The sequence below is a fragment of the Tinamus guttatus genome, unplaced genomic scaffold, assembly GCF_059628265.1.
Source record: "Tinamus guttatus ecotype Peru unplaced genomic scaffold, ASM5962826v1 Tinamus_guttatus_pri_ptg000548l, whole genome shotgun sequence".
Lineage (NCBI taxonomy): Eukaryota > Metazoa > Chordata > Aves > Tinamiformes > Tinamidae > Tinamus > Tinamus guttatus.
In genome coordinates, this window is record NW_028289082.1 from 102,093 (window position 1) to 124,553 (window position 22,461).

At 41.9% G+C, this 22,461-nt stretch overlaps 2 protein-coding genes across 3 annotated transcripts; both read right to left on the minus strand.

The window, feature by feature from the left end:
- Positions 1-1,751: 1,751 nt before the first annotated feature.
- LOC148592577 (gallinacin-9) lies at positions 1,752-5,245 on the minus strand. Of its 2 annotated transcripts, XM_088534333.1 has the most exons (3): positions 5,104-5,245; positions 3,431-3,560; positions 1,752-1,987 (listed from the first exon to the last, which is right to left on the minus strand). In XM_088534333.1, the coding sequence occupies exons 1-3, from the start codon at positions 5,159-5,161 to the stop codon at positions 1,972-1,974; spliced, it is 204 nt and encodes a 67-aa protein (XP_088390459.1). In that variant the 5' UTR covers positions 5,162-5,245; the 3' UTR covers positions 1,752-1,971. The 2 variants fall into 2 exon arrangements, with proteins under 2 accessions (XP_088390459.1, XP_088390460.1); XM_088534334.1 differs by lacking the exon at positions 1,752-1,987 and having other exon boundaries at positions 3,427-3,560.
- Positions 5,246-14,250: 9,005 nt separating this feature from the next.
- On the minus strand, positions 14,251-14,620 carry LOC104566186 (gallinacin-10). Its single transcript, XM_010212945.2, has 2 exons — positions 14,477-14,620; positions 14,251-14,387 (listed from the first exon to the last, which is right to left on the minus strand). The coding sequence occupies exons 1-2, from the start codon at positions 14,532-14,534 to the stop codon at positions 14,251-14,253; spliced, it is 195 nt and encodes a 64-aa protein (XP_010211247.1). The 5' UTR covers positions 14,535-14,620.
- Between the last annotated feature and the right edge of the window lie 7,841 nt (positions 14,621-22,461).

Here is a 22,461-nt window from a genome sequence, read left to right on the forward strand (position 1 = left end):
TTTGGACTGAAAATGTAGGCTTAATTTACTTCACCAAGTATCAGCAAACACAAAAACGGAAAACCCTCCCACCAAGTAAACTTCAGGATTTGGAGAAACTCCTGAGTGATCTTTGAATCACCCAGGACAGACCAGTATTTTGCATAATTTATAAAATGTCCTTGTAGTTAAACTACATTGCTACCACAAATATAGACACTACAGTGGGCAGGTGACCAAAATGGGAAAAACTGTCCCTATGTGAGGGTGCAGAGCACCTTCCTCCTTTGAAATTCAGAATGGAAACTCACTTTATTGTTTTTCCTTTCAGAATCCTAGGCCTTTTTAGCCTGGAGAAAAGAAGATTGAGATCTCATCAATATGTATAAATACTTGAGGGGAAAATGTAAAGAAGATGGGGCCAAGCTTTTCTCGGTAGTGACCAGTGACAGGGCAAGGGATAATGAGTATAAATTAAAACACAGGAAGTTCCAACTCCATGTGAGGAAGAACTTCTTTACTGTGCCACGTGCTCTAGGTGACCCTGCGTGTGCAGGGGGGTTGGACTAGGTGATCTCTAGAGGTCCCTTCCAACTTTAACCATTCTGTGATTCTGTGATTCTGTGATTCTGTAATTCTGTGAATCAACAGTAATGAGATTTGCACAGAAAGAAACCCTAGGGAAAATACTGAATGCACAGCTGGAGTGTTAATATATAATAGTCTGTACTCTACCTGTCTCTATATTGCAATAAACTTGTCCCATAAAACTTGTGTTTGTTCCTTACACCCATGAGGAATTGTTGTTTTGCGTTTTTGTCAAGAAATCTGCCTCCCATCTCTTCCAAAGGCAATGAAATGTGCACTGCGGGGCATTTTTTCCAAGAAGGGAGAAAACAGTGAAGCAACATACTGAATTGCGTATGGCCTGATACTATTCTTATTTGTCAAACCAGTAATGATTGTGAATAGATTCTCTGAATTATGATCATGATAGCAGAAAGCTGACCCCAAATTCTGAATAGCCCTTTTGCTAACTACTAGTATCAACAATGGAATTAATAATAATAATAATAATAATAATAATAATAATAATAATAATAATAATAATAAAAAAATCTTCTGAATGTGGGGAGGTGTTTTTTTGAAATTACATTAAAAGAAGAGATGTGATTTTTAAACATTTAGTGAACAGGCCCCAGATTTTCATTTATCACATTGCATCACAGCAGTGCAGGTGTCAAATGCAGACCCTTGAAAATAGATGCAGCTGGAAAATGGCAGAGAAGAAGACAACAGGAACATAAAACAGAAGAAAAGGTAATATGATATCATGAAAATTCCTTTATATTAATTAACAGTATGACACCAAAGAATGGGCATGGGGATACCTTTGGCCATACTACATAACTAAGAGGAACCCTTGCCAATAGCAGTCTCCTAGGCACCTCTAGGTACCATCCACGGACATTTTCAGTTTTAGATGGAGACCCTATTTTGAAGGATAGGAGATTTTAATAGCATAGATATGGCCAAAAACATCAGTTGACTGCACAGTCAGAGAATGGGCTCTAGTGCTTTTTGATTTATAATACACATACATCGCCACACAGATGTTTGCAAGCCAAACATAATCGGTGGATATTTAACAGGACTCAGTGACACATGATACTTAATTTAATTTAGTTAAATAAGCTTCATTTACAGCTTGATTTTTATAGACAATAATAAAAAGAAAAACCACCCTGACATACATGAGCACGTCAGCAATGTGGTTTTACAGTGACATGCTTTTATTAGATTTGAAGCTGCAAATCTCTTTTTGAGGTGTACAAGAACTCCTCAGATCTTCTGGTGCTCTCAAGGGTCTTCAGCTCCATGGGAAAGGCTCTTCGAGCATCGACCAGAGACGAGATCCATTGATGTCAAAAGAAAGGAGATGTCTCACAAGTTCCCAGAGTTCTTGCCTGAGTGGTCAGTGAGGTGCCAAGTTTAGGAACCAGGACTCCTGAAAATGGAAGATAGATGTTTAGCTATTTTTGTCTATCTCCACCTAACCAAGTAAAAAATACCTTGTGGTCCCAGACTGACATAACCATCTTGTGATAATCTAGCTAGAATAAATCTAGGTTAGGAATAAAGAATGTCACTGGTGAAAGTGGCTGATCCTCTCACTTTCAGTATAAATAACAAGGGTGCTCTTTTCCTTTCTTTCTTTATTTTTTCTTTCTTTTTGTATTAATCAGTCTTGCTGAAAGCCAGTTAGCTCAAATATAAAGACAAGCAATTAAAACAAAATAAAAGATGCATAAGGTACAAAAGAACTAGATCTGATGCTGCTCCTTTGACATGAAATGGCACAAACGTCAGAGCTAGATGATAGCATGTTCCAGTACAGCTCCTCATGGAGTCAATGCTGATGAAAATCTGCTTTATTCTCAGAGGAGGAAATTCTCCTCTGTCTCAAAGGAAACCTTTGACTTCCTTTACAGCTATTTGTGGGTTCAAGGCAGATTTCAGTGATACTCTGATCTAATATTGGGCACTTTGCACCAGATAACATAACCCAGAAGGAAATTTACATTACAGATATGTGTCCTGGCTTGCTCCATGGTTATTCTACACTGGTAAACCTTGCATTTTGGCAGCACGAAGCCCTTTGTGCTCAGGCTGAGCAGAGTCCTCAGCCCTGGACATCTCAAGGCAGTTGTGTTCACATCGTTCAGGCAGAGACAGCGTTGGAGCACAAGCCATTTCTGCTCTGGTACTATCTTATCAAGCTGGAGGATGAGCTATTAGCAATATGGAAAGGGTGCAGGCTTGAGTGTGAGCTCACACCTGCATTAATATCACAGTTGAGATACAGTCTCAGCAGACTTCTGAGGAAAACAACCCTATTGCTGGGAACAGAGCTCACCCTGAGCTCAGGACATCCTGCCTCATCCATCCGAGGACTCCATCCTCCTCAATTTCTCCCTGTAGTTTTCAAGGGTAAGCAAACTGATGCTGTTTCTTCCTGCTCCTCCAGTGACCAAAATCTAATGTGAGATTCATATTGCTGTGGTTTATATAATCTGGGGTTGACAGCAGTGATCATTGGTGCGTCAGTGACCAAGCAGTAAATGAATTTCACACACTCCAAAGATGAGGAACACAGAGCATTCTCTTCAAGCTAAATTTTCCTAGAGATGAAGTGATTAAACTGAACATCAGCTCCTCTGAATTGTGTGTCACCTGAGAAGGAAATACTCTGATCGACACCACAAGATTATGCTTTTTCCTTGTCAAACACATAAACCAACAATTAAAGGGATCTGGGAGGGTATGGGGAAAATGGTCTGATGCATCCCAAAAGAGAGGAAAATCCAGTAAGTTTTTTTTTTTTTTTTTTTTTTTAGTTTTTGTTTTCCTCCTGGTACAGTAGCATTTTACTGGAAAAAAATCACCTTACCATTTGCAGCATTTCAGCTTCCCTCCACGGCAGGTCCCCACATTAACCAAAGGTGGAGAACATGCAACAAAAGAGCAAGAGGCCCGGTTTTGTCGGCATGCTAAGGTATCAGCATCTTCTTGGCTGTAAGCTGAAAAAAAACAAGTGGTGGGTAAAGAAGATTCGTGTGTATTAGTCACGGCAGAGGATGGGAGAGTTGCAGCACTGGGTTACCAGGCAGGGTATGTATGCCAGGGCTTACAAGAAGAAATTCCCTGATTCCCTGAATCATCCTCTGTTCCAGAAAGCAGAAATCAGAAAGCAAAAAAGGAAATAAAGTGATTTTCCACCTTCTACTTTTTTAACTGGTGTCTGGGTTTGTGACTGTAGTAACCCAATATTCTTAATGTCTCAACATCCAAATAAAATCTAAACAAACCAGCAGACCATGATGTTAGATTTACAATCTGGAAATACAGTCTTGCTGATTAATAACGTCCTCAGGATATGTGTCTGCTCCTATCATTTCTCTTGGAGATATGTATTTGTTATGCAGTTACACATAGACTCACTATGCTCTGTGAAAAAGCAATAGAAGACATAGAAAAATACACATGTGAAATGAATCTCTTAATACTCTTAGATAAACAGATATATTATTCAAATAACAATGTCCTAACTGAACTTCTTCAGCTCTCAGTTCAATTTTTACTAAACTGTTAATATTTATGATATCACAATCATTGTATCCTACTTTGAATAGCCTTTTCTACATTTGCAGGACAATTACACAATTTACTAACATTTTAAATACGGCAAAGCTCACGCAGATGGCATAAAACTGCAAAAGATGGATCTCATTCACAGCTAAATCAACGGGACTGGCAATTGTCCCAATAAAATATTTTATACACATAAACATTCAGTATAAACTCACTAACTGTTGTGACTGGTGCTATACATGTTTTTAGCTAGGTGCCATGCTCGTTTTACCATGCCCAATATGTTCAGAACTGAAGGGCCAAATGATCAGCTCAAACCTAACAGCTGCATCTTCCTCAGTGAAACCGCCTGGGGTTATCCCGCTTGAAAATCTGGCCATGAGTTTGGGTTCAGAATATTTCCATGTTAATCATTATTTTTGTCTCCCATAGCTTCATTTTGCAAGAACCACAAATGTGTGTCCCATCCCGAGGTCCTGAGACTAGCCTGGAAAGCCCTCTGTGCTCTGAACAAATGGGCATATACACATTTCATGCATATAGGCAGCACAGACTTCAGGAAAAGTCACTCCAAACTTCAGCAGTCAGTACAACTTTCTTTCAAAAATAAGAGGTCTACTAATTTAGAATACATTTTGAGCAGGTGAGAATGTAAATGCGAGAAGAAAAATCTCTTATATCTCTCACACTGCCAGGTTAAGTCTTTAGCTTCAGCCTGCAGAACTGCCTCAATACACAGGAGTATATCTTCTTTCTGTCATGTCAACAGATAACTGGAATACAAGATCTGTAGGGCTATAAAGAGACCATCCACAAGACTATTCAACAAGATTAGGACTATGACTAGGGAAGGGAACGCTTCATATGAAAGGTATGAAGTACAGGAACACAGAAGTAGTCTGAATCTCAGCACTGGGATTTAAAGGTCTACTCTGTACATACAGCCTTCATCTCACCTATTGTCTGTATTACCTGGAGCGGCCTGGAAGAGGAAGAAAAGAAGAGCAACAAGGAGGAAAAGGATCCTCATGACTGTCAGCTGGGCAGGTGATAGGCTTTGCTGGTGAGAAGGTATTTGATGGAAGATGGAAGCTGACGTTTCTAGGCAGAATATGGTTAGTCCCCATACTTATAAAGGGCTGGGGTTGAGCAACGTAGACACGGGGGAGGGAAAGATGGGTTGTCTGGAGAACAGCGAGTTCTTGCCCTTGCCATTGTCCTAGTGCTGTAGAGATTAGTGATGTATGAACATGTTGCAACCTAATATGTTTTATGAGGCCTGACCTGAGCAATGACCAAATCACATTAGCAAATCACTCGGTGCTCTCAGGCCCCGTGCCAGTTGGTGGGCTGCACCTGGAGAGGACATGGGATTGGAGGACATGGGAGGTGGGATCCAGTGATCTGAAGTGCTGTAAACCATGCAAATCTGCTGATGGGCTGTGGCTCTTGGCCATATTTTGTGACAGCCTGTCCTCCTCCCAGCCTCAACTGGGCACTGCAAGGCCAGGAAAAGCCGGGGAGCTGGCCTACAAAGCTGCATGAAACAGAAAAGCCACAGACCCTCCTCTTTGGATGTAGGAATGGATCAGAGATTTGGTCCTCGTATTGACTGGATTTCTAGGGCTGCAAGCGCTCTTCTCATGTGTCACTGAATGATGGAGATTTAAGGGTTGTGGACATACCCACTCCTATGTCCATGCCATGAAATCCAGATGTTCTTCCAGGATAATTCAGTGCTCCATTACTCCCTGACTGAGATATTTAGGATCTAGCTTATCCATGAATTTGTAAGGTCCTTCGAAGATGAAGTCACTAAACAGAAAGGACCACCTGGTACTATGCACTGTGCCATTCTGTCACAGGAGATGACATCCTAATTCCCTTTTAGTAACTACCTAAGCTCTAACTTGAAAATGTTTGCGCACGCCTCTGCTGCTACTAGCACTCAAATCTTGTGACCTACTGATGGTTCGAACCTTCTTTCAAATTTTTGCCTTCATTTTGCCTCCGTGCAAATCAAGATACTCCTAAGCCTGGTTCCTCGTAAGCACGTGGAAAAAGATGACTTGGGGGAGTCAGTATTTTATGTTAAAACATTTTTTTTGTGTTTATATGTGTATGTCGGCAATATTTTTTTGAATGACCTATTGGAAATGTTAAGCTGCTAACTGACTTGTGAGCAAGGCTATAGACGCAATCCCCAAATGCTCTGCTTGATGCTTCACACAGCCCCCACCTCCACATACACTTCCTGCTTCAGATCTCACCTGGTCACAAAGAAGAAGGGAAAGGAAATCCACAAGGAGCCTGTGACCATGAAATACACATAAACAGATAAAGCCAATTGCTATATTATTTGCAAAAAAAAAAAAAAAAAAAAAAAAAAGTAGGACCTAATGGAGAAGGTAAAAGTGCTAGTCTCATCCTTTCAAAATCCTCCTCTTGCCTCTTCTAGGCAGCATGAGGGGCAGGAGTGTTTCTCTGGGGGGAGCTGTTTTAGGGTTAGTTTGCTGAGCAAACCCTGGCAGGATCCAGGTTTGGCATCACATGCTGATCCATGCTCTTTGTAACTAAACATGCTGGGACAGGGAAGGGAAGGGACAGCATCTCCACCCCGTCTGGATAGAATCATAGAATGGTTAAGGTTGGAAGGGGCCTCTAGAGATCATCTAGTCCAACCGCCCTGCACACGCAGGGTCACCTAGAGCACGTGGCACAGGACTGCATCCAAGCAGGTTTGGAAGATCTCCAGAGAAGGAGATTCCACAACCTCTCTGGGCAGCCTGTTCCAGTGCTCTGTCATCCTCACTGTCAAGAAATTTTTCCTTAAGTTCCTGTGGAACTTTTGGTGCTTCAGTTTGTGGCCATTTCCTCTTATCCTATCGCTGGCCACCACTGAAAAGAAGTCAGCCACATTTTCATCACTCCCTCCCTTGAGGTACTTCTAGACACTGATCAGATCCCCTCTCAGCCTTCTCTTCTCCAGCTGAACAGGCCCAGCTCCCTCAGCCTCTCCTCGTAGGGCAGATGTTCCAGGCCCCTGATCATCCTTGTGGCCCTGCGCTGGACTCTCTCCAGCAGCTCCACATCCCAATCTCCACATCCACATAGCAAAAGCAAACCTTGTCCTAAGTCTGTCCGACTCTTCAGAAAAGCAAATCCTGGTCCTGTAGCTATAGTAGCCCTCTGCAAAGTCTCCCCAAAACTTGGAAAAGGGAGCCTAGAGAGATGTGCCATTTCTTCCTTCCAGAGAAAAGAGAAGAAGACATTTGCAAACATTAACTTGGAAATAGCAGCACAGCTGTTACTCATGGGGAGTTGGTCTGTGTTAGAGTTAATATTTGACTCAGTAGTGAAAGAGCAGAGAGCGCAGTTTGTGTTGGATTTGACCTTGTGGAAAAAAAAGGGGAAATTCATGACCCAGAAAGAGTAAGTTTATCTCTTTGTCTGAGTGCTCCTTCAGACATGTCTGTTTGCATTTTCAGCTCTGAAAGTCTCATTTTGTAGTCTGTTTTCTGGACTGAATGACAAGAAACACAAATGTTTTTGTACCTAAAGGAGAACCTCTGCTTTTTATTGCAACCAATAAGGAGTTAATGAGCCAAAGCTTAACTGCAGTAGTGATTTAGTCAAAATCTCCTGTGATCTAGGAGTAAATCAACAGGCAGCATTAAGCAGTGGTGTTGAGTTTCCTCATCACAAAACTAAGGACAAGGGAAAAAAAGACAGTGAGAGGGACAGGCATTTGCAGACTCAGCGAAGGTGAGAGTTTGCTGAAGGTACAGGATGTTTGTTACCCTTGATGGAGCACTTGACAGTGACAATTCAGACATGAAGCCAGGTCTCAGTGGGGTATCTCCTCTCTAAGTGCTTGAAGAGCCCGTAGGAGACCAGCCATGGAGAAGAAATCACTGATACAAATCTGTGGAAAATCCCAGATTCCATCACTGTACTGAAAACTGCTCTGTTCTTCAGTTAACAAGGAAGAGATAGCCCTGAAGGCTGTGTGTCAACCAAGCGACCTCCTTGCAATCCACCATGGCTTGCCTCATAGCTTGAGCGGCACTATCTAAATTTTTGTGTTCAGCTGCCCTCCTGACAGCTCTTCACGGGAGTAAAGCTAAAGTTTGCCTGTCAGAGATATTCTCATACAAATGAGGTTTGTAAACCATTGGGTTTGAGGAAGGGAATACAGACACTTCTGCTAGGTACTCAGTTCATCACTGTGAATGTTATTGCAACAAAACTTTTAAAACTATTACCAACAAAACAATGGTGTAGAGTAGTTCATCAGCATATTAATTTAACACTTACAGACTATGGCCTTCTTGTCACTGTAACAAAGAGATCTAGACTTATTTGACAGTTCTACAGCTATTGAAGTTTTGTGCTTCTAGAAGCACAGTCAGATCTGTTGTCTTTTTCAGACTGGTAAGACAAGAGTGTTGTTAAACTTGATGGGGAAGTTAAGACAGGAGGAAGGAAGTAATATCTGCGATTCTGACCCCTTTGGTTTTTGTATTTCCTCTGTACTTCTGATTGGGATCTTTTTAGTCTGTCAAAAAACTAAAAGGAGGGGAAAAAAAAGTGTCTACTGTTGTGGAGAAAAGAAGAGTCTCTTTCTTTGCTGGAATGCAGCTCCACCTTTGGCGATGATGCAATCAAATAAATTCCCTGAAAATAATCATCCAATGCAATCTGCAAATCCTATTTTTTTTCTAATACGTCTAGTTGAAGTCAGTGTTGTGTTGCTATCGGGATATGTATAGGAAATAAACCCCCGAAATTGGATTTTCCACTTTCAAGACTAGTTGCAACAGGAGAAGGTAGCTGTGGATCTGTTGCTATAGCAAGATACGATAAAAAATTCCTTGTTTGCGTTTTGTTACTACAGATCTATTGGATATATCTGTACTATTAAATAAATCAGGCCAAGAACTATTCTCTGATCCTGCATTTGAGTGACAGAGCATGATTTGTATCCATGAGCCTAAATTCCCACGCTTTATCCCCTGCCACACACGTACACGGAAGCAGAGAAACCACATCCAGAGTGACTAATGGGAATAGTCTGCAGTACGAACTATCCACTGACCTATGGGAATTGTTAGCATCAGTGGTATCTGTCCAGAGCCAAAACTGTGCCAGGACATGTGCTACCAGGCAGTAAAAATGACCACAGAGCTGTGGGGTGTGCTCAGCTTTCCTGTGCCACTACTCTGTTTTACTTGCTATTAGAGATATAACCCTTTGAGCCCAAGATACAGCTACTCAGGAGTCACAATTCAGATTAAGAAGGTCTGTTTTAGACTTGTCTTGAGCTTAGTCACAAGAATACAAGAACAAATGTGGCTTAATGAAGCTTTTGTGCTGCCAGCAAAAGTCCTTGTCAATGATTCATAACTTATATGGTTAGTATTCAAGCAGCACTTCCTCCATGCTCAGGAGCAGGGCGTCACTTTGAGTAAGAGGTCAGGCAGCAGGGGCAGGAGGCCTGCATGGATGAGCAAGGAGCTGCTGGTAAAACTATACAGAAAGTGAAAAAAAAGGACAGGCTCCTTGGGAGGAATATAGGCATGCTGTCAGGGAATGCAGGGATGCGACAAGGAAAGCTTAGTCACAATTGGAATTAAATCTGCCACAGGATGTTAAAAATAACAAGAAGAGCTTTTTCGAATATATCAATGGCAAAAGGAAGACCAAGGAAAACGTGGGTCCGCTGGTGAACAGGGTGGGTGCCCTGGTTACGAAAGATACAGAAAAAGCGGAGTTGCTAAATGTCTTCTTCGCTTCAGTGTTTACCAAGGGCGGCCCTTTAGAGTCCCAGGCCCTAGAAACAAGTGAAGATGCCTGGAAAGAGGAAGACTTGCCCTGGGTAGAGGAAGATGGGGTCAGAGAGCACCTAAGGAACCTCGATACCCACAAATCCATGGGCCCTGATGGGATGCACCCCAGAGTTCTGCAGGAGCTGGTGGATGTCATAGCTAAGCTGCTCTCCATCATCTTTGAAAGATCCTGGAGAACAGGGGAGGTGCCGGAGGACTGGAAGAAAGCCAATGTCACACCGGTCTTCAAAAATGACAAGAAGGAGGACCCAGGCAACTACAGGCCAGTCAGCCTCACTTCCATCCCTGGAAAAGTGATGTAACAGCTCATCCTGACTATTGTCCATAAGCATGTGGAGGACAAGAAGGTGCTCAAGAGTAGTCAGCACGGATTCACCAAGGGGAAATCATACTTGATTAACCTGATAGCCTTCTATGATGGAATGACCAGCTGGATAAATGAGGGGAGAGCAGTGGATGTCATATATCTGGATTTCAGCCAGGCTTTTGACACCGTCCCTCACAATATCCTCCCGGGCAAGCTCCGGAAGTGTGGGATAGATGAGTGGACAGTGAGGTGGATTAGGAACTGGCTGGATGGCAGAGCTCAGAGGGTGGTGATCAGCGGTGCCGAGTCTAGCTGGAGGCCTGTAGCTGGCGCTGTCCCTCAGGGGTCAGTCCTTGGTCCAGTCCTGTTCAATTTATTCATCAGTGACCTGGATGAAGGCACAGAGTGCTCCCTCAGCAACTTTGCTGATGATACCAAACTGGGAGGAGTAGCCGATACCCCAGAGGGCTGCGCTGCCATCCAGAGGGACCTGGACAGACTGAACAACTGGGCAGTGAAAAACCTCATGAAATTCAACAAGGCCAAGTGCAAGGTTCTGCACCTGGGGAGGAATCACCCCAGACACCAGTACAGGTTGGGGACTGACCTTCTGGAGAGCAGCTCTGCAGAGAGGGACCTGGGTGTCATGGTGGACGACAAGTTGACCATGAGGTCTTCAAAACCTGCTTGGACGCAGTCCTGTGCCATGTGCTCTAGGTGACACTGCGTATGCAGAGGGGTTGGACTAGGTGACCTCTAAAGGTCCCTTCCAACCTTAAGCATTCTATGATTCTATGATTCTATAAGGCAGCAGTGTGCCCTCGTGACCAAGAAGGCCAATGGGATTCTGGGGAGCATTAAGAGCATCTCCAGCCCTGTCCCTCTACTCAGCCCTGGTGAGGCCACATCTGGAGTATTGCGTCCAGCTCTGGGCCCCACAGGACAAGAGGGATGTGGAGCTGCTGGAGAGAGTCCAGCGCAAGGCCACAAGGATGATCAGGGGCCTGGAACATCTGCCCTATGAGGAGAGGCTGAGGGAGCTGGGGCTGTTCAGCCTGGAGAAGAGAAGGCTGAGAGGGGATCTGAGCAGTGTCTAGAAGTACCTCAAGGGAGGCAGTGATGAAGATGTGGCTGACTTCTTTTCACTGGTGGCCAGCGATAGGACAAGAGGAAATGGTCACAAACTGAAGCACCAGAAGTTCCCCAGGAACTTAAGGAAAAATTTCTTGACAGTGAGGATGACAGAGCACTGGAACAGGCTGCCCAGAGAGGTTGTGGAGTCTCCTTCTCTGGAGATCTTCAAAACCCGCTTGGACGCAGTCCTGTGCCACGTGCTCTAGGTGACCCTGCGTGTGCAGGGGGGTTGGACTAGATGATCTCTAGAGGTCCCTTCCAACCTTAAGCATTCTATGATTCTATGATATTTTGTGTGAAGAAGTTTCCTTATGAGTGTTTATTTCTTTAAAGTCTCTACTAAGTTTTACTTAATACCTTCTACCTCTCATGTGGAAAGAGACATGGGAGGTCTCCTCCTTATTCATCTTCTCCAAGCCACACTTCTTTTTCCAGACCTCTGACATATTATCCCTGAGATATTTTCTTTCCTGACTGTAGAGCTCTGCCTTGCTTTGTCCTTTGTATCATCATCAAACCTGGCTGCTGTTTCATCCACTCCTTTTTTCAAACCTCTTGGAAATAGGTGAAACAGCACAGCCTAATTTATTTAAAGAGACTGGTAGACCCCAAAAGCCATTATGTTGAGTAAAAATAAGAGGTAACAGTTATAGGTTTTAGAAGGCATTTATTTCTGTGCATGAATAAAATATCACGTCTACATATATAGATAGCTCTACATCCTTCAAGAACAGTCCAAACTTGAACTGATTGATCATACAAACATCCCTGTGAGGTAGGCTGGGATAGGTGGTAAAGCTGCCAAAGTGGCTTGTGTATTAATTAAAAGCAAAAAAAAAAGGAGTGACTTCAGCGAGGAAAGAAAAAACAGATCTCCAGAAGCAGTGTGCTAACAGGATGTGCCCTCTGGAAGCTTCTTTCAAAGCTCAGTTGCAGGAGGGTCTAGATAGAGGAGGAATCCATCAAATACACTTCCTCGAGGCAGTGGAAATGTTGCTGGCGTAGTGGCATTGATCCAGAAAGCCTTATCTTCTTATTGGGCTACATCCCTGTTAGGATACAAAGGGTGTTGTAATTTTGCTGAAGCACAGTCTAAAATCTCCATATAAAAGTTTCAATACATGCTAATCATTTTTCAGAATAAATATACAGGGTGAGTTCATCTTTCAGATTTAAAGGCCTGGATGTAGATACCTACATGGAAGGTACACCTGCATTGTGGTAGGTGTCTCAGTCTGTAAGTGTCTAGCTCGCAGGAATTATAGTCACTAGAGAACTAGCCATATTTCCAGCTGTGATAAAATATTGATTCACTTCACAACACAATGAAAATCTGGGCTAGGGTTCAGTTACCTAACAGAAGTCCAGCGTCATTTAATGAGCGCTGGAGTATCTGCCTGGCACCTGCCACCTTCTCTGGGAAGACCTCGTTTCCCATATCTCATGAGCAATATGAGGTAGACTTGTATACGTGGCTTAGATTCTGAAACATCTCAAATGGCACCAGATTCCTTTATTTAGGCTAGTGAATCAAGCGCTTTTGGTTCAATTTCTAAAACTTCTTTTCAAGCAATACAGTATGTTGGATTCTCAGTTTGTAAAAGTTATACTGCACTCAGAATATCCTGTTGGTTTCAACTTCCACAGCTGTAGAGAATCAATTTAGCTTAACATCCAACAGTCCAATAGAGATGTTAATCCTGAAGATTAGCATCCATTGAAATCACTTAGGGGGACATTCTTCTAAGAAAGATTTTAGCGAGAAATTTTACACATGGAACGAAACTCAGGAGGTCTTCCTCAGGGGTCTCCTAACCCCATATCCACTTGGATCAGGCCTAACAGGTTTTCCTAGTGATGTTCCATGTCAGAGGCATGCTGTTGACATTCCTAGTCTATTCATCCCCAATAGAAAGTGTTTCCTAAAGTGAGTGATCTTTCACAGAGACAGAGGCAATGAGTCATTCCTTTGAAAAATCATACCAGTCGTAGGTTGCTTCTGCACCCTTTATGATGGGTGCAGAGTTCCTAAGTGGATGCTTAATTCGCATTATTATTTTTATGACAACAGTATGATTTGGGTTTCTTTTCTGTCCGATAGCTGTTGTATTGGTCTATAATCAGAGTAAGTCCTGGGCTGTTTCAGTGGCTGAGGACCCCCATGTACAGAGCAATATGCTTTGAAACCTGTTCCCTGAAACCAACTCATTGCACTTTTTTCAGCTACTAGGAGTCCTTAAACTACCTGGCAAGTTTAAACATAGCAGAATACAGAGGCTGGGAAAGCTCTGAGAAAAAAAAAAGCCAAATCTGAGTCTTTTCTTTAGTTTTAGCTGACTCTGTCTGGTCACTTAAATGGCTGAGTATTTGCTTATATACCTCCTACTGGTGTGAATTATAACATCATGATTTACCCTTTCATGGAAAGAAAAAACAACCTCTCCTCATCTCCCATGTATTTAGTATATGGGATTGGAAATTACAGGTAGCAATTATCAGAACACGGCAAACAACTGAACAAAACTAACATGGGAGTTAAAAGCAAGAGGAGTACATTTTATCTCATCTAGATAAGCATATTCCAGCATTCTCCAAAAGCATATTCCATTCCTCAAGAAAAGGAAAAAAAAAAAAAAAAAAAAAGCATGCTATCAGGAAAAGAAGAATCTCCCCAAACACACATCTGTCTGAATGTACTCATTCACCTTCCATCTGGCCTTTCTCATAAGCAGCTATCCTGCATGCCCTGCTTGCTAATCAGAGAAATAGAATACATATTAGGTAAAATGGCAGAATGAAAATGTCCCTGTGCCCTTCATTCTGCAACACTTACTTTTTGCAGCATTTCAACAAACCCCCATGGCATGATCCTGAGGGAGAGAATGTGGGTGGGCAGGATGTAAGACGGCAGAAATTTCCCTGGCTCTTACACTCTACAGTGTCAGCAAAAGTCACATCTCCATAACCTATGGGAAGAAGAGCACGTTAAAACCTCAGTTTTCAGTCTGACATGGTAAAGACGATTATACAACATGCCAAGTGTGTTGCATCTCACCTGGAGTAGCCTGGAAGAGGAGGAAAAGAACAGCAAAGAGCAGGTAGAGGATCCGCATGGCTATCAGTCAGCTGTGGACTGTGTGTCCCTTCAAAAAGGCTCAAATACCAAGGGAGGATGAAGCTTTTCCGAGGAAGAGGCTCGGGAACATATGTGGTATTTATAGGACTTGCAGGACTGTGAAATTTTGATGTCCGAGTGCTCTGTCAATCAGTAACTGCAACCAGCCATCTGGAAAGATGACTGTTAGCCCACATACCTCTGGCTGCAATGAGATGTGCAACAAACATTCAAAAGAACGAATTTCCACCTGGTTAGGCTTTTGTATAGTCTGACCATCTGCAAAGTCTCACTGAATTGCATGAGCTCTCGTGGCTTTTGCAGGCCTGTATCCAACACAGACATGGGGATGGGTCAGGCTATAAGAACTATCAGCATCTACTCCCTCAGATCTTTTGCTCACTTTATGAGTTATGTAACATTTTATATCTATCTCCCTACTCCCATAATGCAACGTATCATTCTCACTTATATCCCACTTTGAGTGCTTTGCTTGGATTTACTAAGCCTGCAGAGTGATAAAACCTGCCCTTGGATTATGAACTGGAGTAATATCCAAAGGTCTAACTGAATTCAGTGTATCTATGACTCCCCTTTTGTTTCCTCTCTTATTTCCATGAAATTATGGTAGAATGGATGGATTCCTTAAGAGTCTGTTAAGTTACATGGGTGTTACAGCTGTGATTGCTCTTCTTACAATGAAAGGAAATTTATTTCCAGTTTCAAAGAGAAATTGGAATTCTGAATTCCTTGATAAGCTTACAGGAGGATGAAATCATTGGAAGGTTTTCTTAACAAAATCCTGGCCTTGTAGATGTCAAACCCTGCAATAGCTCTTGTACCTATAGGATTTTTTTTTTTTTTGGGGGGGGGGAGAGATACCATCATGCATAACCAAGAAGTTAATCCCATTTCTGTAGTTCCTTCCACCGCCATTCTGGCTCAGCCATTTACTTCCTTATTACCTCATTTACCAGATTTAACTACAAGTTAATGGTATTTTTGTTCTAAGAATAATTAATAGAATGAAGACTTTACTGATGTTTATGTTTAATCTGATATTAATTATGGTAACAGGCAAGCTTATGCAACTAAAAGAAAGGAGCAGCAAGATGAGTTACTTAAATGCTTACCCAGGGAATAACACTGTGATAAATATTTATTTCCATCTTCCAACCATCAGACCTAATTGTCAGGAACTACCAAACCCTCTAAAATGTCATTTTTTGTCCCACTGCCTTAGAAAGTATTATCTTTTTGCCATAACTCTCCAACTTTTCCTCTTTCTAATGGAGAGAGTGTCTGCAATCTGAGCTGATTCATCATTAGTCTTTCCTCTTCCAGCAAGTTGTCATGGCTGAGTGACATCCTGTGACAGTGGCTGAGAGATAGACATCTGACCTGGAATATGAACATGAAGAAACCAGGAAATGAAACTTTTTTGTTTTTATGGAAAAAAAGATCCAAAGAAAAATGAACTTTCTCTCCATCTATCCTTCATGAAGACGGGCTGAAGATGTAGGGACATTTTGTGGACCGAATCGTGCTTTATATGTGTCCTCTGAAAAAAGTTCATACCAAGGATGAGTCAAGTTTCCACACACACAGATAAAACCCAGAATGTGACAGCACAGAAGGTAATTTATTCTTTGCTTCCATGTGCAATATTTGAACCAGCTCCACTCACTTTCAGAGCTGTATGATGGTCTCCATCCATGGAACAGAATCAATCTCTATCCAGTGTCAATTGGCTCGGATGTCAGTATTGCAAATTGTTATAGCCTCCATGGATGTTGTCCAACTGCCTTATTACTTTCAGAGAGAGAGAAGCACTCTTGGAAAGTGAGCAACCTTTGAAGCCCACTAGCATGGGTAACCTGAATATTTCTTTCAGAGCAATAGGAAAATTCCATGAATCTCTTTCCCAGAAAAAAAAAAAAAAAGGCACAAAGACACAAAGGCAGGTGCAACCCAATTGCTTAAAACCAGACCAAACCTGCCTAAAGTGCTTGAAGAACAGAGCCATGTGTGCAGGACAGCAGTGACCTGAGGCTGCAACAGGGCTATGTCTGCATCAAGCCATGCCCACGGCAGCCCATGCTGGGAATGAGACTCTCCTGCAGAGATCTCTGGTGGATGTTAACTTCCAAACTAGAGCTGGGAACATAAGGGGATGTAGGTACCTACCCTTGGGAAATCAAGCTCTCCCAACAATGGCTTTTGGGGGACTTTAACTTAAAATCTTATGAAAGTATATTGCCGTGCAAACAAGACAAAGGACGCCATGCAATGCTTGATAGTAAATGAAAAACAGGGAATAAACCCTCGACACTCAAATGACTTTAATTCTGCCTTTGTGATCATGAATGGATGCCAACTGATCTTACCTGTGCCTCAGTGGCTAAGCGCAAAAGGACTCAGTATTTCAGCAGAAAGAGATCATGGAGTTGTATCTCAGAATGGGGCTCCTTTTATTTCCCTTAATTAATTAATAGGAAGTTGTATTATCCTACAATGGATAGATATTTATGTTTAGATGTTTTTAATCCAACTTCACTGAGTTTTGTCCTAGAAGCACAGCCTTCCAAAGGTAAATAACATGTAAAATCTAAAATGCTGAGTGGTTTGGAAACATCATCTTTTCCCAATAATCAAGCACATACATAGACTGATTGAGTAGACCTTGATGTCTTCTGCAAAGTAGACCTTTTTCTTTTGTTTGCTGTTCTTGCATTACCATCTCTAACTAAACATAGTTCATAATGAGAATCATATGCACAACACTTATTGCTTTCCAGTCTACTTTTTCTCAAATAATTTATCTTAAACACAAATTAATAGTTAATAAATAATAAATCATCAAGTTGTATGTATTTACATACATGTATATACATCTATATATTTAGTAGTATAAGAATTATTATGCTTCTGGGAATGGTTATCTATAAGATGTGCATGTATTTGGACACTGATAAGACTTGATTCTGCCATTCTAACGACAAGCATGTTTTTTAAAACCACATAGGCACATGATTAGCCAGCATATTACATGTTTACACCTCTTTGAAACCCAGCTAGAGTTAGCACATATTTCACAGGTCTCCTGAGTGAGAATTGATGAGTAATACCGTACAAATCCTTACAATATATGCCGAGTGAATTCATCTTCCATTAGTCAAAAATAAAATATATTAATTTATTATGATAATGCATTGGTCTTCACCTTATATTGGAAGCTCTCAAGACTTTGCAAACTATATCAGAAGAGAAGCAGCTGGAGAGCTGCTCTGTACGTAAGGATAGCTGAGTGCTGAGGTTTGGGGATCTAATCAGTAATCATCTATTTGCAGTTTGGTTAACCTTGGTTTCTTTGATCTGAGTCCCATGCATTCTGGTGTTGCAACCTCTACAATGAGTCAACACTTGGCAGACTTGACATGACAAACAATGTCAGACAACAAGCATAACCACCCTGAAAATTGGCATGTCTTCCCATAGTTTATTGCTGTCACTGCTTAAATTGGTCTCTGTCTTTGTCCTGAAGTGGGGATGAAGGCTTTTATACTAGGAAACTAAAGTAATGATCCTTGTGGCTGAAGGTCTGCTGAGATGCTGATCATATAGGGAGGATCCTTAGCAGCAGAGTGTTTCTAATGAACAGGCTCTGCGTGATTATGAAATGATAGAGCTTGGTATTCATGCTGATACAGAGACTTTTCTAGCCTTCTAGGAAGCAAATGACGTCTCGTTAGGTCAGCACCACAGGTAAAGCCTGGGCCTTGCATTATGTAACAAATTACACAACACTTGCCAGTGAACTAATCAGTGGGTTGCACAAGGCCTGAATGCGTGTGCAATATTTACCCTTTACTGCATGTTGAGCTGTGTCCAGTGGGGACTGGAAGAGAAGCCAGGCAGGACCTGGTTGGGGATCAAGAGCTCTTTTCTTGTGCCTTCATCATCAAAATGCTTCTTTCTCAGATGCTAGCCTAGGATAGCATGTCATGGTTCAAAAGCATAGCCCCAGGCAAAGCAGATACGGCTCAGCTGCTAGTTTCATTAAACATCTACCTGCTGTGGAAGTACAGTGACAAACAGTTTGTTATGGCTAAGGTCAGATGACAAATAAAGAGTGATGACTCTGGGAGGATTTTCTGAGACTGCAGCTAATTTCAGTTTAATTTTTGTAGGACCCATCCCCTTTGGGGGTTGAAAGGCCTCTATATAGGAGCATGCTACTCCTTAGAGGGCAGAGATAGCAAGGGTCAGCCAGTCTAGCCAGTCCACCCATTAATACTTTTGTTATATATTTTCCCCAAAAAGGTATTCCCCTGAATATCACCTTGTGGTAGGGAAGCCCATGTAAATTCACTCTCTGTCTCCCTGTTTCATCACCACATCCACTGCTGGTTTTTCCACACTCTGGCCTTCATTTCCTCTCTATCCCTGCTCCTTCTTCCTCCCATAGACCTGACCATGCTGAGGGATGAAGACTGGCCAAATCTTATCTGGGAATGGTATCGTTACAGCAGCACCTGTAGCAGCCAGCTGGAAAAAGTCACTCAAATTGAAAGGTAAGCCACTGAGCTTATCTTTACAACTTAAAGCTCACCACTGAGCTTTACCTTTTGAACTCCCTTGTTGGGCTGATAGGACATAAGCCCATCTGATTTTTTGTCCACTGAAGTTGACAAAAGTCTCAAGGCCATTTGAAATAACTCAGCTGTGTTGCAGTGACTAGTCTTCCGCATAAAGGTCTTCACAGAGCCACCCACGGCCAATAGCACCTGATCCTTCTTGCGTGACATTGCCCAGAAATGATGCTTTTAATGGTCGCACCTAACCCCCACCTCATATGATGAGATTCCTCCTGGGTAATGAGCCCAGACACTGCTGGCAAAATGACCTTCAGAAACGTCAAGATTTGCTAGCAGCAGTCAGGCCAGCAGTTTTCACACCCACGCCTTTGCAGGGGGTATAAAGAGTAGTTTCACCTACCCTTTGTCCTCATCCTCAGCCCTTCAAAGGGTCATTGCATGCGGTTTTGTGGGCGTTGGTACAAAGACCACATGTAAAACTTTGGTCCTGGAAAAGAATTACCAAAAAAAAAAAAAAAACATAACTCATCACAGCAAAAACATATTATCTCTTCACAGACAAGTCCCATAGATTGCTGCCCTTCCAGTAGATCTTCGCTTTGGTCAATCTACTCTGATATCCTAAAACTGATTGTGAATATGTACATACTTAACCTTATAATCTGGGATCTCTCTTCCATCTTACCGCTCCACTAGGTTGAGGCAAAAGGATAGATAATGTACAAGGAAACTCTGGCAAGCAAATAATGCCCTAACATGCACTGAAGAAGGGGGAGCAGTCCAACAAAGACTCAGATGAGGGTTGCTGCAGGAAGGAAAAGGATGAAGAGTTGTCTTGACCATGCAGCTAAACGTGGCAGAGGCTGTTCATTGAATGACCAACATACCTGGACCCACTCTCACTCCCCAATGCAAGGTGGATGAATTCAGACCATCTCCCTGGCCATGACAATTCTTAATCATGACTAGGGATTTTTGACACCAGTGCTAGTTGCCCAGGGCATTTCATCCAAAAAGAGTCGTATGAACTTTCTCTGCCCTCCTCTTAGCAAAACTGACCTTGCAATGACTTGAATGATCACTGAGTTTTCCTCTGAAAATCCTCCTGTAAGCATCAGAGAAGCCAGTTCACTGCAGAAATAGCAGTGAACTGGCAATTCCTAGCAATTCCTTTATTATTCGCTACTTTTTATTTTAAAGGTATTTTATACCTTTTATTTTAAAAGGGTAATTTAAAGATAAAACTATTTCCTTATGAATTTTTTATCTACAGCTTCTGCTATATAAAGACTACACTGCCTACACGGTAATATCTTAAGTACAGTAAAACCTCATAAAACCTCATAGCTGCATTCACTCTAGCTAGTAGAACTTTGTTTTTTCTTTATTATATTCTGTTTGAGTTCCTTTTCCATTGTCAGGCATAAGATAAACTGAGGTTTGAGATTATTTGTCTCCCTTAAAAGTGATTTCTTGCTGAAAAAAAAATATGCAAGAATGGTTGTTTTTAAAGTCCTCAGTTCTGGTAAATCCCAGCAAATATCTCCCACAGAATCCCATAATCATAAAACAACCATCTGCAGAAGATACAGGCAGAGTGCTTTGGATAGCACCCAACTGCTTGTCTGACCTTCACAGATTAAACACAAAGTAAAGACATAGAAATATGGAAAGGTACCTCTCTGATAATGAAACTGGAAGCATTTTTTTTTCTGGTTCCTGTTTATTTGAATTAAAATAATTTTATAAATAATTTCATGAAAAATAAGGTGCAGGGAGAGTGTTACAGGCATCTTATTTCTGTTTTATTCTTTCAAAGGCAGCAAAAACTATTGAGTTCCCTATTAACTGTCCTTGTAGTGCTGGGTACATTCTGGGTCCCTGAATTATACCCCAGTTCAATGCTTATTAACTATAGGTAAAGAGAGGAAGGAAATAGAAAAGAGCCTCAAGTCATAATTTGCTGCCACCTTAAATTCACATCCAAATAAACTTTTAACATTTGAAATTAAAACAAAACTTCTGCAGCAAAACAGAAGTGAGTTTGTGGCTTTTGGCTGCCCATTTTGAACCCTTCTCTCACTCCTGTATTTTTTAAAAATAGATTTTTTTAGAAAGTCTTGAGTTCAGCTCATTGCAGAGGGAGAATAATCCGTAAATCTCAACATTTTTGCAAAATGTAAAAGCTGTCCTTACTGACTCGTCTGAAATAATAGTTCTTACTAATCAGTCACAAGAACATATAAATCAATAAAACCAGCATCCATGCCAGGAATGCACATTAGAGACAGAAAGAGGAACTCCTTGGGGATTATTAACTACTCCCTGGATTTCTTCTGCTCTCAGATATGTAGTCTTCTCCAGTGCCTTTTAGAGGAGAAAAGTAGATACTTAAACCCATCCTGGCTTGAAGTTTGGTCTTGGTGCACTCCCAGAAAAGCATCCTGACCATTGCACTGTGCTGTGCTGTTTCCTGCTGGAAGGTCTGCAGAATGAAGGCACTGATTATCTTGCCATTCAGATACGTTAAGGGGGTATAAAATCAAATTGCAGCAATAGAGAGGAGATATAAATCCTCCTGCTGGTTCAGCAGAGATCACACTCCTAAGGTTTGGCATGTACAGCCTTCAGATTCATCCGTCTCTGCGTGACACAGCTATGGGCACCTGATGCATGGCAAGGAGCAGCGTTCTTCCACCTCCTCTCCATCCTCCTTTGTGCCCTTGCTTGATGGCTCTTAGCAGAGTCCAGGACACAAAACAACAGGGAGGTTGCAACATCTGGAGGGAGGTCCCTGGTGGATAATTTGTCAGATTTTTCCAATTTGAAAGGTTCACACTTCGTTTCTAGGCACGGGGCTTGAAACACTGAAAACACTGTAGCAGACCTTGTGTTCTTAGTTCAACATATTGTTCTGCCTTTTGGTGTTTCACCATGATTAAATCCATAGTGACAGAATAGACAGTGCAAGAAAAAAATCCTGGTCACTCTATCTTTGTGGTTTGTGCAGATCAACTGCTATCCCTGACACAACTTTGTCTCAGGCTAGCTGGAAGTGACCCCAGCAATTCCTAGGCAGAGTTTAATAGTAAGCACAGCGAGGGAACAATTTCCAAGAGGCTGGCTGGACATGGATACACTATTTTAAAGCTAAAACAGTTAAATTGCATATAGTCAACATGGGAAGACAGGGCTATCTTCTTTGACCACAAGTGCAAAGAATAGACACAACACGCTGTTGATCAGTAGTATAGAACCAGACTGAAATTGCTATCGGATGCATCTCCTTGCTGACTAGTGCTTTTGAGCGTGCAAACAGTTTGTCCT

What these genes read in the sequence shown, in the direction of transcription:
- LOC148592577 (XM_088534333.1), bottom strand. Translation starts at nt 5,161, where the DNA reads ATGAGGATCCTTTTCCTCCTTGTTGCTCTTCTTTTCTTCCTCTTCCAG. An exon ending in CCTCTTCCAGGCCGCTCCAG is followed by an intron (nt 3,561 to 5,103) that starts GTAATACAGACA and finishes GTTTTTTTTCAG; the next exon opens with CTTACAGCCAAGAAGATGCT.
- LOC104566186 (XM_010212945.2), bottom strand. Translation starts at nt 14,534, where the DNA reads ATGCGGATCCTCTACCTGCTCTTTGCTGTTCTTTTCCTCCTCTTCCAG. An exon ending in CCTCTTCCAGGCTACTCCAG is followed by an intron (nt 14,388 to 14,476) that starts GTGAGATGCAAC and finishes TTCTTCCCATAG; the next exon opens with GTTATGGAGATGTGACTTTT.